Here is a 13,319-nt window from a genome sequence, read left to right as displayed (position 1 = left end):
TTTCCAGGTTTTAGTGTCTGTAAATGCCACAAAGCCAGAATAAAGTGATCCTGTGCTATAGTTCTTACTGATTTATTGCTGTCTTAAGTCTGCTACCCTGGCAAGAACTCTGTCCATTTTATGCATAGTTTTTCTTCAGCCCTTACAAATTTAAATTCAGTAGCTCTTTTCTAAACTGTGCCTGTACCAAGCTTTTAGATTAGGTGATGTCAGAGGTCTGGAATCTGTTATTTTCTTCTCACATCCCTGGGAGGTGAAATAATACTATGGATCAGACCTGGGCCTTCAATGTGAGATTGCAAGTAAGTCTATATCATAAATACAAACAAAGTGGTAAAATATATATGCTTAATCAGAATATAGGCAAAAAGAAAACTACTTTTTGGTTAATTACCACACTCATGAACAATAACCCTTCTAGTAGCCCTGTCTTTAGAAATAATGCAGAGGTTTCTAATATATGTTTCTAAAATTTGAATTTTCATGTCGACCAGATTATTTTATTTTGACCTGCTGCCAACAGTCTTTCCAAATTGTACAAATGAACAATGATGTGAATATGGTTAACATTGCACTTGAAAATGGTTAAGATTTATGTTACATGCTTATTGTGGTAAAAATCACATTTTAAATTGTGGTAAAAAACACATAAGAAAATTTAAAACAATTTTTAGTTTGTACAAAAAAATTGTACAAATTGATCACTTGTAAAACGTGGAGAATAATAATTGCATTGTAGCTTTGTTGTAAAGATTAAAGGACATAATGCCTCTGAAGGCAAAAAGTATGAGTGACCTAGCCACCTTGAGAATTTCATCCCTAAAGAGGGTCTACAGTCCAATTTGAAAAGATACATGTACCCCAATGTTCACAGCAGCACTATTTACAATAGCCAAGACATGAAAGCAACCTAAACGTCCATCGACAGATGAATGGATAAAGAACATGTGGTACATATATACAACTGAATATCACTCAGCCATAAAAAGGAATGAGGGACTTCCCTGGTGGTCCAGTGGTTAAGACTCCACGCTCCCAGTGCAAGGGGCCCAGGTTCAATCCCTGGTCAGGGATCTAGATCCCGCATGTTGCAGCTAAGACCTGGCACAGCCAAATAAATAAATAAATATTTTTACAAAATGAAATAATACAATTTACAGCAACATGGATAGACCTAGAGATTATCATTCTAAGTCAGACAGAGATAGAAAAATATCATATAATATCACTTATATGTGGAATCTAAAATATGACCCAAATGAACTTATTCATGAAACAGAAAGACTCACAGACATCGAAAACAAATTTATGGTTACCAAGGGGAAAGTGGGTGGCGGAGGAATAAATTAGGAGTATGGGATTAACAGAGACATGCTACTATACGTAAAATAGATAAACAACAAGGACCTACTGCATAGCATAGGGAACTATATTCAGTATCTTGTAATGACCTATAATGGAAAAGAATCTGAAAAAAATATATATGTATATGTATATCTGAATCACTTTGTTGTACACTAAAACTAATACAACATTGTAATTCAGCTATACTTCAGTTTAAAAAAATTAATAAAAAAAATTTTAAAGAGGGTTTATGGGGATAGTTTTGGCATTTTAGGCCTAATAACACCTAGAGCAGAGAGAGAAATTCTAAAGTAAATTCTTAATTTAGCACTTTTTCTTTAGTGGTTGGACCTTAAGAACATAATGCAAGTATAGACCTTTCATAGCTCCTTTCCTAAAGAATAGGAGTAGCTCTAATTCTTCTGGAGAGAATTTTTTAAAAGTCTGCTCTGGTTTTACATTTATTTAAAAATATTTATTTATTTATTTATTGGCTGCATCGGGTCTTAGTTGTGGCACGTGGGATCTTTCGTTGCAGCATGCAGGCTCTTCTTTGCAGTGCACAGGCTTCTCTCTAGTTGTGGCGCCCGGGCTCCAGAGCGCGTGGGCTCTCTAGTTGTGGTGTGAGCGCTCAGTAGTTGCCACATGCAGGCTTAGTTTCCCGGCGGCACGTGGGATCTTAGTTCCCCGACCAGGGATTGAACCGGCGTCCCCTGCATTGCAAGATGGATTCTTTTTTTTCTTTTTAATTAAAGATTTGTTTTAAATTAATTTATTTAGGGCTTCCCTGGTGGCGCAGTGGTTGAGAGTCCACCTGCCGATGCGGGGGACACGGGTTCGTGTCCCAGTCCGGGAGGATCCCACATGCCGCGGAGCGGCTGGGCCCGTGAGCCATGGCCACTGAGCCTCCGCGTCCGTAGCCTGTACTCCGCAACAGGAGAGGCCACAACAGTGAGAGGCCCGCCTACCGCAAAAAAAAAAAATAATAATTAATTTATTTATTTTTGGCTGCATCAGGTCTTAGTTGCGGCATGCGGGATCTTCATTGTGGTGCACAGGCTTCTCTCTAGTTGTGGCACACAGGCTTCTCTCTAGTTGTGGCACACAGGCTCCAGGGTACATGGGCTCTGTAGTTGTGGCGCTCAGGTTCCAGAGTGCGTGGGCTCTGTAGTTTGCGGCAGGCAGGCTCTAGTTGAGGTGCGCAAGCTCAGTAGTGTGGCACACGGGCTTAGTTGCCCCGCGGCATGTGAGATCTTAGTTCCCTGACCAGGGATCGAACCCATGTCCCCTGCATTACAAGGTGGATTCTTTACCAGTGGACCACCAGGGAAGTCCCAGCAAGACGGATTCTTAACCACTGGACCACCAGGGAAGTCCCTGGTTTTACATTTTTATTTTATGTATGCCATGTAAAAGCATAGCATAAAATGTGTAAAATATACATTATTATATATCTGATATATGTAAAAATATCTTTAGTGTTAAACTAAACAAAAAGTAACCTACTAATTGACTTTGCCTCACCTATTACTGCTTGAAACTTGCAAAGGAATTAAGACACACAAACCTGAGACTTAATACAGATACTTAGCTGAAAGGAAAAGAATATAGATGTGGTTGCCCTCTCTTGAGCAAACTCTGAGATCTGAGCATGACGATAATAGGTATCATGAGTCTGGGTACCTTGAGCTACTCAGGATCAAACCAAACAGCTCTATATAGCTTAGTTCACTGATACATTGTGTTTATTTAAACAGTATTGACAAGCAAAGTCACCAGAATAAATAAGCAAGAGAAATTATTCTCTGGCTTCAAAGTTTTGGCGTTATCCCTCAGGGATTGACAGACCACAACTACCATAGAGATGTCATAAAGGTGCCATCACTATGGTAATGAATCGCCCATCTCACTGACACCTACTACCTAACTTTACACGAGACAGATCACACCTCAGGATCTACTTTCACATCTGCATTGACTAAAGTTACTGAAGACCTTGATCCTTTTCCAAAAACCTAGGTTTCTATAAACATGTCCAAGAATCGTCCTTATCCTTAATGGCATTTTAAGGATTCAATCTCTATTCAAGTGTAAATGAAAAAAACTCAGGATTTTTTTTTTAAAGTCAGATTCTTTGGAAAACAGAGCACATTTTCTTCTGAACTTTACTATTATGATTAATAGTTATAATGACTGAGGTTTCTATTGATCACCAAACAGTAAAAACAAGCAAGACAACAAGTCTAGTTGAAACACTTTATTGTTGACTGACTGAAATTTATCATGCTTAAGGTGCTGAAATACTTAGGCACTAGTCAGGAGCCTTGTTAGCATGTGTCAGACCCTACTGACTAATTCACACAAAGATTTTATTTTATCTTTTGCCACTTTGTCCAAGACAGTAATGATAGCTTTAGCTGATAGGTAGCAGGCATGTGAGTATAGCAGTAGATCCAGCTCCTTGGTCTGTTGTATTCATATATAAAAAGAGGTTTGGAAAGCTGATAAAGGTATTTCATTAATTAAGCCTTAAAACAATTGAAACCAAATCCATGCCAAGGTTCCTGCTTGACACATGTTCCTCAAAAGATATTATCTCTTTCAACATATACAAAGCCAAGAAAGGCATATTTAAGGGAAGGAATGAATATCACCTACATAGTGTATCAGCTTTTCAACCTGACAGAGAAAAGGCAAAGTTCCTTCATATAGAAACTGGGTCTCCTCTTCACATACTCTGCCAAAATACACAGTCTGACCAAAAGATGTAGGAGTCTTGATAATCTGTTCCTCTTTTAAACCTTGCTAATAAAGATGAATAAATGTTCATCACATGGACATCGTCTAGTCTAATCAGATGGACCAAACAGGTCACTTTTCAGAACCTATTTTCATATCTAAACTGAGTCACTGCAGACCAATATAGAGCTCATCCTTTTCCAAAAAACTACTATCTCTGTAATACTTCTGGGGAAGTACATCATTGGGAAGGCACAATGCAATTTAAGAAATGAATTGCTACATCCACCGTGGCTTGAATAGTACTTATGTCACATCACTAAGGGCCTTTCCTTTTTCACTAGTTTCATATTCCTAGGCTTTCCTTTTGTTTCTGCAGAGCTTATTAGGAAAACTGAGGCAGAATCTAATAAGAAAGTTCTAGTCAATTTAAAAGACTTTAAATCAGAAATTTTCTGCTGTCATTGGATTAGCAAGTGAGGGATCAACCACAGAAAGTGGACATCCAAGATACCTCTCCTAAAAACCAGTCCCATAATCCTACTATTTGAATTTAGGATCCTAAAGAGGGGATAAGATAAAAATGTTATAGTCTATCCCACTACCCAAACTTCTCTCAGAAGCTTAAACCATACATAAACTATTAAAAATATCAGAGGTATAGCTTCTGTTAGGTGACTACTAATCAGCTTCTCCCAAAATTTGCACACTATCTTTTATAGATGAGAATTTATACTTACTGAATGTAAAAATCTAAAATAAGAAAACACTGTGTTAAATCTCTTAATGGTTTTGTTCACACATTGTACATTCCCATTTCAAAATTAAAATATTATATATGCATCCTTTATCCTTCTACCCCTCAATATTAATAAAAATATAAAGCCTTAAAACTTAAAAATCTACCAACATTTTATAAATACAATTATATTCAACAAGCTAAATACTTTTCTTTAGAAGATATATTAAATAAGTGATATATTAACAAAACCTTCTTACCATTTATGATAATGTATCATTAAAATTAAAGAAAGATATGAAAATAGAAGAACGCTCCCGTAAATATAGAAGAATCAGGGGCTGTTAAGTGTGATGGATGGTCCAAGTCCGGACGCCTTGCTTTTGAAACAGAATGCTGGGTTAGGAAGTAAGAGCATTTCCTGGTTAATCACTTAGAAAATTAACTCTTTCCCAGGGTTTCTCCCTGGAATTCCTGACCCATTTAGACCTGTGATCTTGGTTACCTCACAGGCCTTTGTTTCTCACACAATTTTCTCTAAAAGGATCACACTGTGACTTGAAACAGATAGACTGAACTCCCCACTGGAGTTGTGCTGACTACTTTTGAGAGTGGCGAGACGACAAACCAGCACACCCACACAGATTATTCTCCGGTACCATAGATGCAGCTGTTTTTAGATGCTTTTTGACTGTAACAGAAGACCAGGAACTTTCATTTGAAAGGGATCTGGGCAGCAAAAAAAAAGACTGCTAGATGGTTGGTAGTTTGTCCAGGTAAACAATCTGAACTGAACAGCTGTTGTAAATACCAAATTCCCAATTCTCAATTAACAAAATTCTCAATTAACAAAAAAAAATACTTTTTTTCCTTAAAGAACTGAAAGAGCCCCAACAGTGTGTCATGTGCAAGGCTAGTCTGCCTCCAGCTACAGCCAGTGCACAATGTCACGTTTGTCATCCATTCTCACTCTTTTAATTCTTCCTCCTGTGGAAAGTGCTCCTGTTTGCAGGCCACATCCACCAGCAGATGAAGATCTAGAAAGAAAAAAGATTTGTTTACTCACTCTTAGCTTCTCGAACTGGAGAGTTCAATAGACAAGTCTTTAGACAAGAAGAACAAGCTGCTATGTTTCACCTGTAGAATGGGCTCTAAAATCACATTACCTCATCAGATTCTCAATTTGGGGGGCATTCCCGTACCTCTAAAGCACACAGATGCAGCCCAGTTGTTAACCCAAAGAGACTAACAAAGTTTAAAGTTTCTCTCCTTTTAGTGATGTGGATAAGCCTCTTTCCAACTGACTTTTATTATAAGTGAAAAATTAAGGAAAAGTGCCAAAAAGATCAAAGTGAAATAAACACACACAAATGAAAATTCATTTCTTCGATGCTATAAAAATAGATAGGTGGGTTTTGGGAATATGAAAAAGTAATGCCTTCAGAAATACAATGTTAAAATAAGTAATCACTACCTTTCCAAAGTTGATTGCCTCCAAAAAATTTCCACTTATTGACTAACACAGCTGATTCTCTTATAAAAAGGTCTACCTGAATTGTCTGTTAAAAATAAAGTATACCCTTCAAGGAGGTCAAGAAACAAAGAGTGGTCATTAAGACTGGAAAGAAGTAAAAAAGTGAGCTCTCAGTTCAGGCACTAGGTTCTTTAACATAAAAAGCTAAGACCATGTACAGAAATAGAGTTAAGTGTTGTATGAAAGGAGAGAGAAGGTTAGCACTCCCCTTGACAAGGATGGAAAAGGCCTTCGGGCCTGACAACACGCATGCGGTTAAGGCACTGCCACCTACTTCATGGCATCTAACCACTGTTTTTAGCAACCTAAGTGTCCATCGACAGATGAATGGGTAAAGAAGATGTGGCACATATATACAATGGACTATTACTCAGCCATAAAAAGAAACGAAATTGAGTTATTTGTAGTGAGGTGGATGGACCTAGAGTCTGTCATACAGAGTGAAGTAAGTCAGAAAGAGAAAAACAAATACCATATGCTAACACATATATATGGAATCTTAAGAAAAACAAAAAATGGTCATGAAGAACCTAGGGGCAAGACGGGAATAAAGACGCAGACCTACTAGAGAATGGACTTGAGGATATGGGGAGGGGGAAGGGGAAGCTGGGACAAAGTGAGAGAGTGGCATGGACATATATACACTACCAAACGTAAGGTAGATAGCTAGTGGGAAGCAGCCGCATAGCACAGGGAGATCAGCTCAGTGCTTTGTGACCACCTAGAGGGGTGGGATAGGGAGGGTGGGAGGGAGGGAGACGCAAGAGGGAAGAGATATGGGGATATATGTATATGTATAACTGATTCACTTAGTTATAAAGCAGAAACTGACACACCATTGTAAAGCAATTATACTTCAATAAAGATGTTAAAAAAAAAAAGATGTGGCACATATATACAATGGAATATTACTCAGCCATAAAAAGAAACGAAATTGAGTTATTTGTAGTGAGGTGGATGGACCTACAGTCTGTCATACAGAGTGAAGTAAGTCAGAAAAAGAAAAACAAATACCGTATGCTAACACATATATATGGAATCTTAAAAAAAAAAAAAAAAAAAAAAAAAAAGGTTCTGAAGAACCTAGGGGAGGACAGGAATAAAGACCCAGATGTAGAGAATGGACATGAGGACACGGGGATGGGGAAGGGTAAGCTGGGACAAAGTGAGAGAGTGGCACTGACATATATACACTACCAAATGTAAAATAGATGGCTAGTGGGAAGCAGCCGCATAGCACGAGGAGATCAGCTCGGTACTTTGCGACCACCTAGAGGGGTGGGAAAGGGAGGGTGGGAGGGGAGGAGATATGGAGATATAGGTATATGTATAGCTGATTCACTTCGTTATAAAGCAGAAACTAACACACCATTGTAAAGCAATTATACTCCAATAAAGATGTTTAAAAAAGAAAAGAAATAGAGTTAAATGGCCTATCTGAATAACATAGTCAGAAATGAAGGAATCCTAATGTGGCTTCTAGATTCAGTCTAATTAGTTTGCAATTTCTAGAGCAACATGACCAGGGAGCCTTTTTTAGCTTGATTTTTAGATTTACAATTTTGTCCTAGTAGCATTTTGGAGTTAAACTAAATTATACAGAATGAGTCCTTTATTTCCTACTAGACATACAGAGACTTTTGTTACTATATTTGTAGAACACAACCTTTGTAGGATTGATCAACAGTCTGGGCAAGACAGCTGATACAATAAAATAATTCTACCACCAACTATGAGTCAATCTAGAGGGCATTTGGAACAGTATCTAATTTTTTCCATATTTTGTCAAAGGAAGACCAATCACTAGGAGAAGGTACTAGCTCATCTGGTGAACAACACTACAACCTATCCATAAAGAACAAGCAATATCAGAATTCCCTGGCAGTCCAGTGGTTAGGGCTCCAAGCTTCCACTGCAGGGGGAAGGGGTCAGTCCCTGGTTGGGGAACTAAGATCCTGCATGCCATGCTGTGAGGCCAAAAAAATTAAAAACAAACAAACAAACAAAAAAAACAAGCATCTATCCAGATAAGCATCTTGTAGAGGGAGAACAGACATCAGTTTATCACTTAAAAGTGGCTTCTTGTACATCCATGATCATGGCAGCATTATTTACAATAGCCAAAAAGTGAAAGCAATCCAAGTGTCCATCGATGGATGAATGGAAAAACAAAATGTGGTAGCTACATACAAGGGAATATTATGTAGCGTTAAAAAGGCAGGAAATTCTGACAAATGCTACAACATGAGTGAGCCTTGAAGATATCACGCTAATTGAAATAAGTTAGTCACAAAAGGATAAATACTGTATGATTCTACTCATATGAGGTAGCTAGGGTTGTCAAATTCATAGAGACAGAAAGTAGAATGATGGTTGCCAGGGGCTGCAGGGAAGGACGGAATGGATATGGAATTTCAGTTTGGGAAGATGAGAAAAGTTCTGGAGATGGAAGGTGGTGGTGGTAGTACATAATGTGAATGTACTTAATGCCACCGAATTGTACACTTAAAAACGGTTAAAAAGGTAAATTTTATGTTATGTATATTTTACCACAAAAATGGCTTCTTTACAGTCTAAAGAACAGTGACAATGATTACAGTAATATCTTAATTTATATAACATCTTTTTTTCAAGTAACTAAAATGCATTATTAGAAGGTCATCTAATTAATCCTGAGGAATGAAGAGACGACTGAAAGAACCTCTACACTATATGGCTAATAAGCAAAGCCAATGGTTTCTAAATCTTGCTGCACATTGGAATCACCTGGGGAGCTTTAAAAAAATACTGAGATCGAGGGCTTCTACCCCCATATATTCTGATTTAATTGGTACAGAGTACAACCTAGGCATCAGGATTTTTAAAAGCTGACCAAAGGATACAGAATGAGTAATACCTAATTATGATCATTCTCTACACACTTCGACTCCATATCAGAATAAGAAGGAAAGACCATATGGTGACAGAAAATACGAAAATAAGAATTTGGAAAATGAACAGACCCAACTGCAACCCTGCTTTGAAAGCAGAGTAGGAATTCTTGATAATGACAAAGGTAAAGACTATAAAGCACCTACAGAGCTCTTATGGGGAGGCAGACTGAAGAACAACAACAACAAATCCTCTTTTTTTCAGTGAACAAATGTCATTTATTTAATTGACACTTTATTGTATTGATAGGTTCAAATAATGGACAATAGCACATCACAAATAGGCATGTTTAAAGAAACAATAGTCTGTATGGCTCTGTAATAGTCTCAGAATGAGTTACGTAGTGAGTTATGTATGAGCAACAAATCCTCTTAGCCTTAATGATTGGGCTTTAAAACAGCATTTGTCAGTACTTCCCTGGTGGTCCAGTGGTTAAGACTCTGCGCTCCCAATGCAGGGGGCCCAGGTTCAATCCCTGGTCAGGTAGCTAGATCCCACAGGCTGCAACAAAGATCCTGTGTGCCACAACTAAGAACCAGGGCAGCCAAATAAATAAATATGTTTTTAAAAAAAGCATTTGGCACACAGCTTCTAAGAACAAGCATCTAAACACAATAATTTTATTAAAGTGAGCTTCCTTCATTATCAAAGCTGCCAATCAAGGAATTAAAGTATAGAAACCAATAAAAATGCAAAAAGACAGAGACTAGCCTGATGTTACTAGAGGTTTATAGGACTTCATTCAGGAGAGAACCATGATCCGCCAGAGGGCAGACAGCAGAAGTAAGAAGAACTACAATCCTGCAGCCTGCGGAATGAAAGCCACAACCACAGAAAGATAGACAAAATGAAAAAGCAGAAGACTACATCCCAGATGAAGGAACAAGATAAAATCCCAGAAAAACAACTAAGTGAAGTGGAGATAGGCAACCTTCCAGAAAAACAATTCAGAATAATGGTAGTGAAGATGATCCAGGACCTCGGAAAAAGAATGGAAGCAAAGATCGAGAAGATGAAAGAAATGTTTACCAAAGACCTAGAAGAATTAAAGAGCAAACAAACAGAGATGAATTATACAATAATTGAAATGAAAAATACACTAGAAGGAATCAATAGCAGAATAACTGAGGCAGAAGAACGGATAAGTGACCTGGAAGACAGAATGGTGGAAATCACTGCTGCAGAACAGAATAAAGAAAAAGGAATGAAAAGAAATGAAGACAGCCTAAGAGACCTCAGGGACAACATTAAACGCACCAACATTCACATTATAGGGGTCCCAGAAGGAGAAGAGAGAGAGAAAGGACTCGAGAAAGTATTTGAAGAGATTATAGTTGAAAACTTCCCTAACATGGGAAAGGAAATAGCCTGCCAAGTCCAGGAAGTGCAGACAGTCCCAGGCAGGATAAACCCAAGGAGAAACACACCAAGACACACAGTAATCAAACAGACAAAAATTAAAGACAAAGAAAAATTATTAAAAGCAATAAGGGAAAAATGACAAATAACATACAAAGTAATCTCCACAAGGTTAACAGTTGATTTCTCAGCAGAAACTCTGCAAGCCAGAAGGGAGTGGCACGATACATTGAAAGTGATGAAAGGGAAGAATCTACAGCCAAGAATACTCTACCCAGCAAGGATCTCATTCAGATTCAACAGAGAAATCAAAAGCTTTACAAACAAGCAAAAGCTAAGAGAATTCAGCACCACCAAACCAGCTCTACAACAAATGCTAAAGGAAATTCTCTAAGTGAGAAACACAAGAGAAGAAAAGCACCTACAAAAACAAACCCATAACAATTAAGAAAATGGTAATAGGAACATACACATCAAGAATTACCTTAAACATGAATGGATTAAATGCTCCAACCAAAAGACACAGGTTCGCTGAATGGATACAAAAACAAGACCCACATATATGCTGTCTACAAGAGACCCACTTCAGACCTAGGGACACATACAGACTGAAAGTGAGGGGATGGAAAAAGATATTCCATGAAAATGGAAATCAAAAGAAAGCTGGAGTAGCAATACTCATATCAGATAAAACAGACTTTAAAATAAATAATGTTACAAGAGACAAGGAAGGACACTACATAATGATCAAGGGATCAATCCAAGAAGAAGATATAACAATTATAAATATATATGCACCCAACATAGGAGCACCTCAATACATAAGGCAAATGCTAACAGCTATAAAAGAGGAAATCGACAGTAACACAATAATAGCGAGGGACTATAACACCTCACTTACAACAATGGACAGATTATCCAGACAGAAAATTAATAAGGAAACACAAGCTTTAAATGACACAATAGACCAGATAGATTTAATTGATATTTATAGGACATTCCATCCAAAAACAGCAGATTACACCTTCTTCTCAAATGCACATGGAACATTCTCCAGGATAGATCACATCTTGGGTCACAAATCAAGCCTCAGCAAATTTAAGAAAATTGAAATTGTATCAAGCATCTTTTCTGACCACAATGCTATGAGATTAGAAATAAATTACAGGAAAAAAACGTAAAAAACACAAACACATGGAGGCTAATAAACAATACACTACTAAATAACCAAGAGATCACTGAAGAAATCAAAGAGGAAATCAAAAAATACCTACAGACAAATGACAATGAAAACACGATGATCCAAAATGTATGGGATGCAGCAAAAGCAGTTCTAAGAGGGAAGTTTATATCAATACAATCCTACCTCAAGAAACAAGAAAAATCTCAAACAATCTAACCTTACACCTAAAGGAACTACAGAGAGAACAAACAAAACCCGAAGTTAGTAGAAGGAAAGAAATCATAAAGATCAGAGCAGAAATAAATGAAATAGAAACAAAGAAAACAATAGCAAAGATCAATAAAACTAAAAGCTAGTTCTTTGAGAAGATAAAAAAAATTGATAAACCATTAGCCAGGCTCATCAAGAAAAAGAGGGAGAGGACTCAAATCAATAAAATTAGAAATGAAAAAGGAGAAGTTACAACAGACACCGCAGAAATACAAAGTATCCTAAGAGACAAGCAACTCTATGCCAATAAAATGGACAACCTGGAAGAAATGGACAAATTCTTAGAAAGGTATAACCTTCCAAGACTGAACCAGGAAGAAATAGAAAATGTAAACAGACCAATTTCAAGCACTGAAATTGAGACTCTGATTAAAAATCTTCCAACAAACAATAGTCCAGGACCAGATGGTTTCACAGGTGAATTCTACCAAACATTTAGAGAAGAGCTACCAACCATCCTTCTCAAACTCTTCCAAAACATTCCAGAGGAAGGAACACTCCCAAATTCATTCTATGAGGCCACCATCACCCTGCTACCAAAACCAGGCAAAGATACTACAAAAAAAGAAAATTACAGACCAATATCACTGATGAATATACACGCAAAAATCCTCAATAAAACACTAGCAAACAGAATCCAACAACACATTAATAGGATCATACACCATGATCAAGTGGGATTTATCCCAGGGATGTAAGGATTCTACAATATAGGCAAATCAATCAATGTGATACACCGTATTAACAAACTGAAGGATAAAAACCATATGATCACCTCAATAGATGCAGAAAGAGCTTTTGACAAAATTCAACACCGATTTATGATAACAACTCTCCAGAAAGTAGGCATAGAGGGAACCACCCTCAACATAATAAAGGCCATATACGAGAAACCCACAGCAAACATCATTCTCAATGATGAAAAACTGAAAGCATTTACTCTAATATTAGGAACAAGACAAGGATGTCCACTCTTGCCACTATTATTCAACATAGTTTTGGAGGTCTTAGCCATGGCAGTCAGAGAAGAAAAAGAAATAAAAGGAATACAAATTGGAAAAGAAGAAGTAAAACTGTCACTGTTTGCAGATGACATGATAACTACACATGGAAAATCCTAAAGATGCTACCAGAAAACTACTAGAGCTAATCAATGAATTTGGTAAAGTTGCAGGATACAAAATTAATGCACAGAAATCTCTTGCATTCCTATACACTAA

At 37.4% G+C, this 13,319-nt stretch overlaps 1 protein-coding gene and 1 non-coding gene across 3 annotated transcripts in view; one reads left to right on the top strand and one right to left on the bottom strand.

Annotated features, from left to right (window-relative positions):
• Positions 1-3,586: 3,586 nt before the first annotated feature.
• The window catches only part of HSF5 (heat shock transcription factor 5), a 52,128-nt gene continuing 42,395 nt past the window's right edge, over positions 3,587-13,319 (bottom strand). For both annotated transcript variants that reach the window (XM_049702330.1, XM_004271766.3), the window contains one exon: positions 3,587-5,859. In XM_049702330.1, coding sequence (XP_049558287.1) covers positions 5,789-5,859 — 71 coding nt within the window. In that variant the 3' untranslated portion in view covers positions 3,587-5,788. The remainder of the gene's footprint in view (positions 5,860-13,319) is intronic.
• LOC117202134 (U6atac minor spliceosomal RNA) lies at positions 6,529-6,656 on the top strand. The gene has a single exon (XR_004484319.1). It is a non-coding gene; the product is annotated as a U6atac minor spliceosomal RNA (small nuclear RNA).

The sequence above is a fragment of the Orcinus orca genome, chromosome 19 (assembly GCF_937001465.1).
Source record: "Orcinus orca chromosome 19, mOrcOrc1.1, whole genome shotgun sequence".
NCBI classification, from domain to species: domain Eukaryota; kingdom Metazoa; phylum Chordata; class Mammalia; order Artiodactyla; family Delphinidae; genus Orcinus; species Orcinus orca.
The sequence above is the reverse complement of the archived record's forward strand: the minus strand, read 5'-3'. Positions and strand labels throughout refer to the sequence as shown.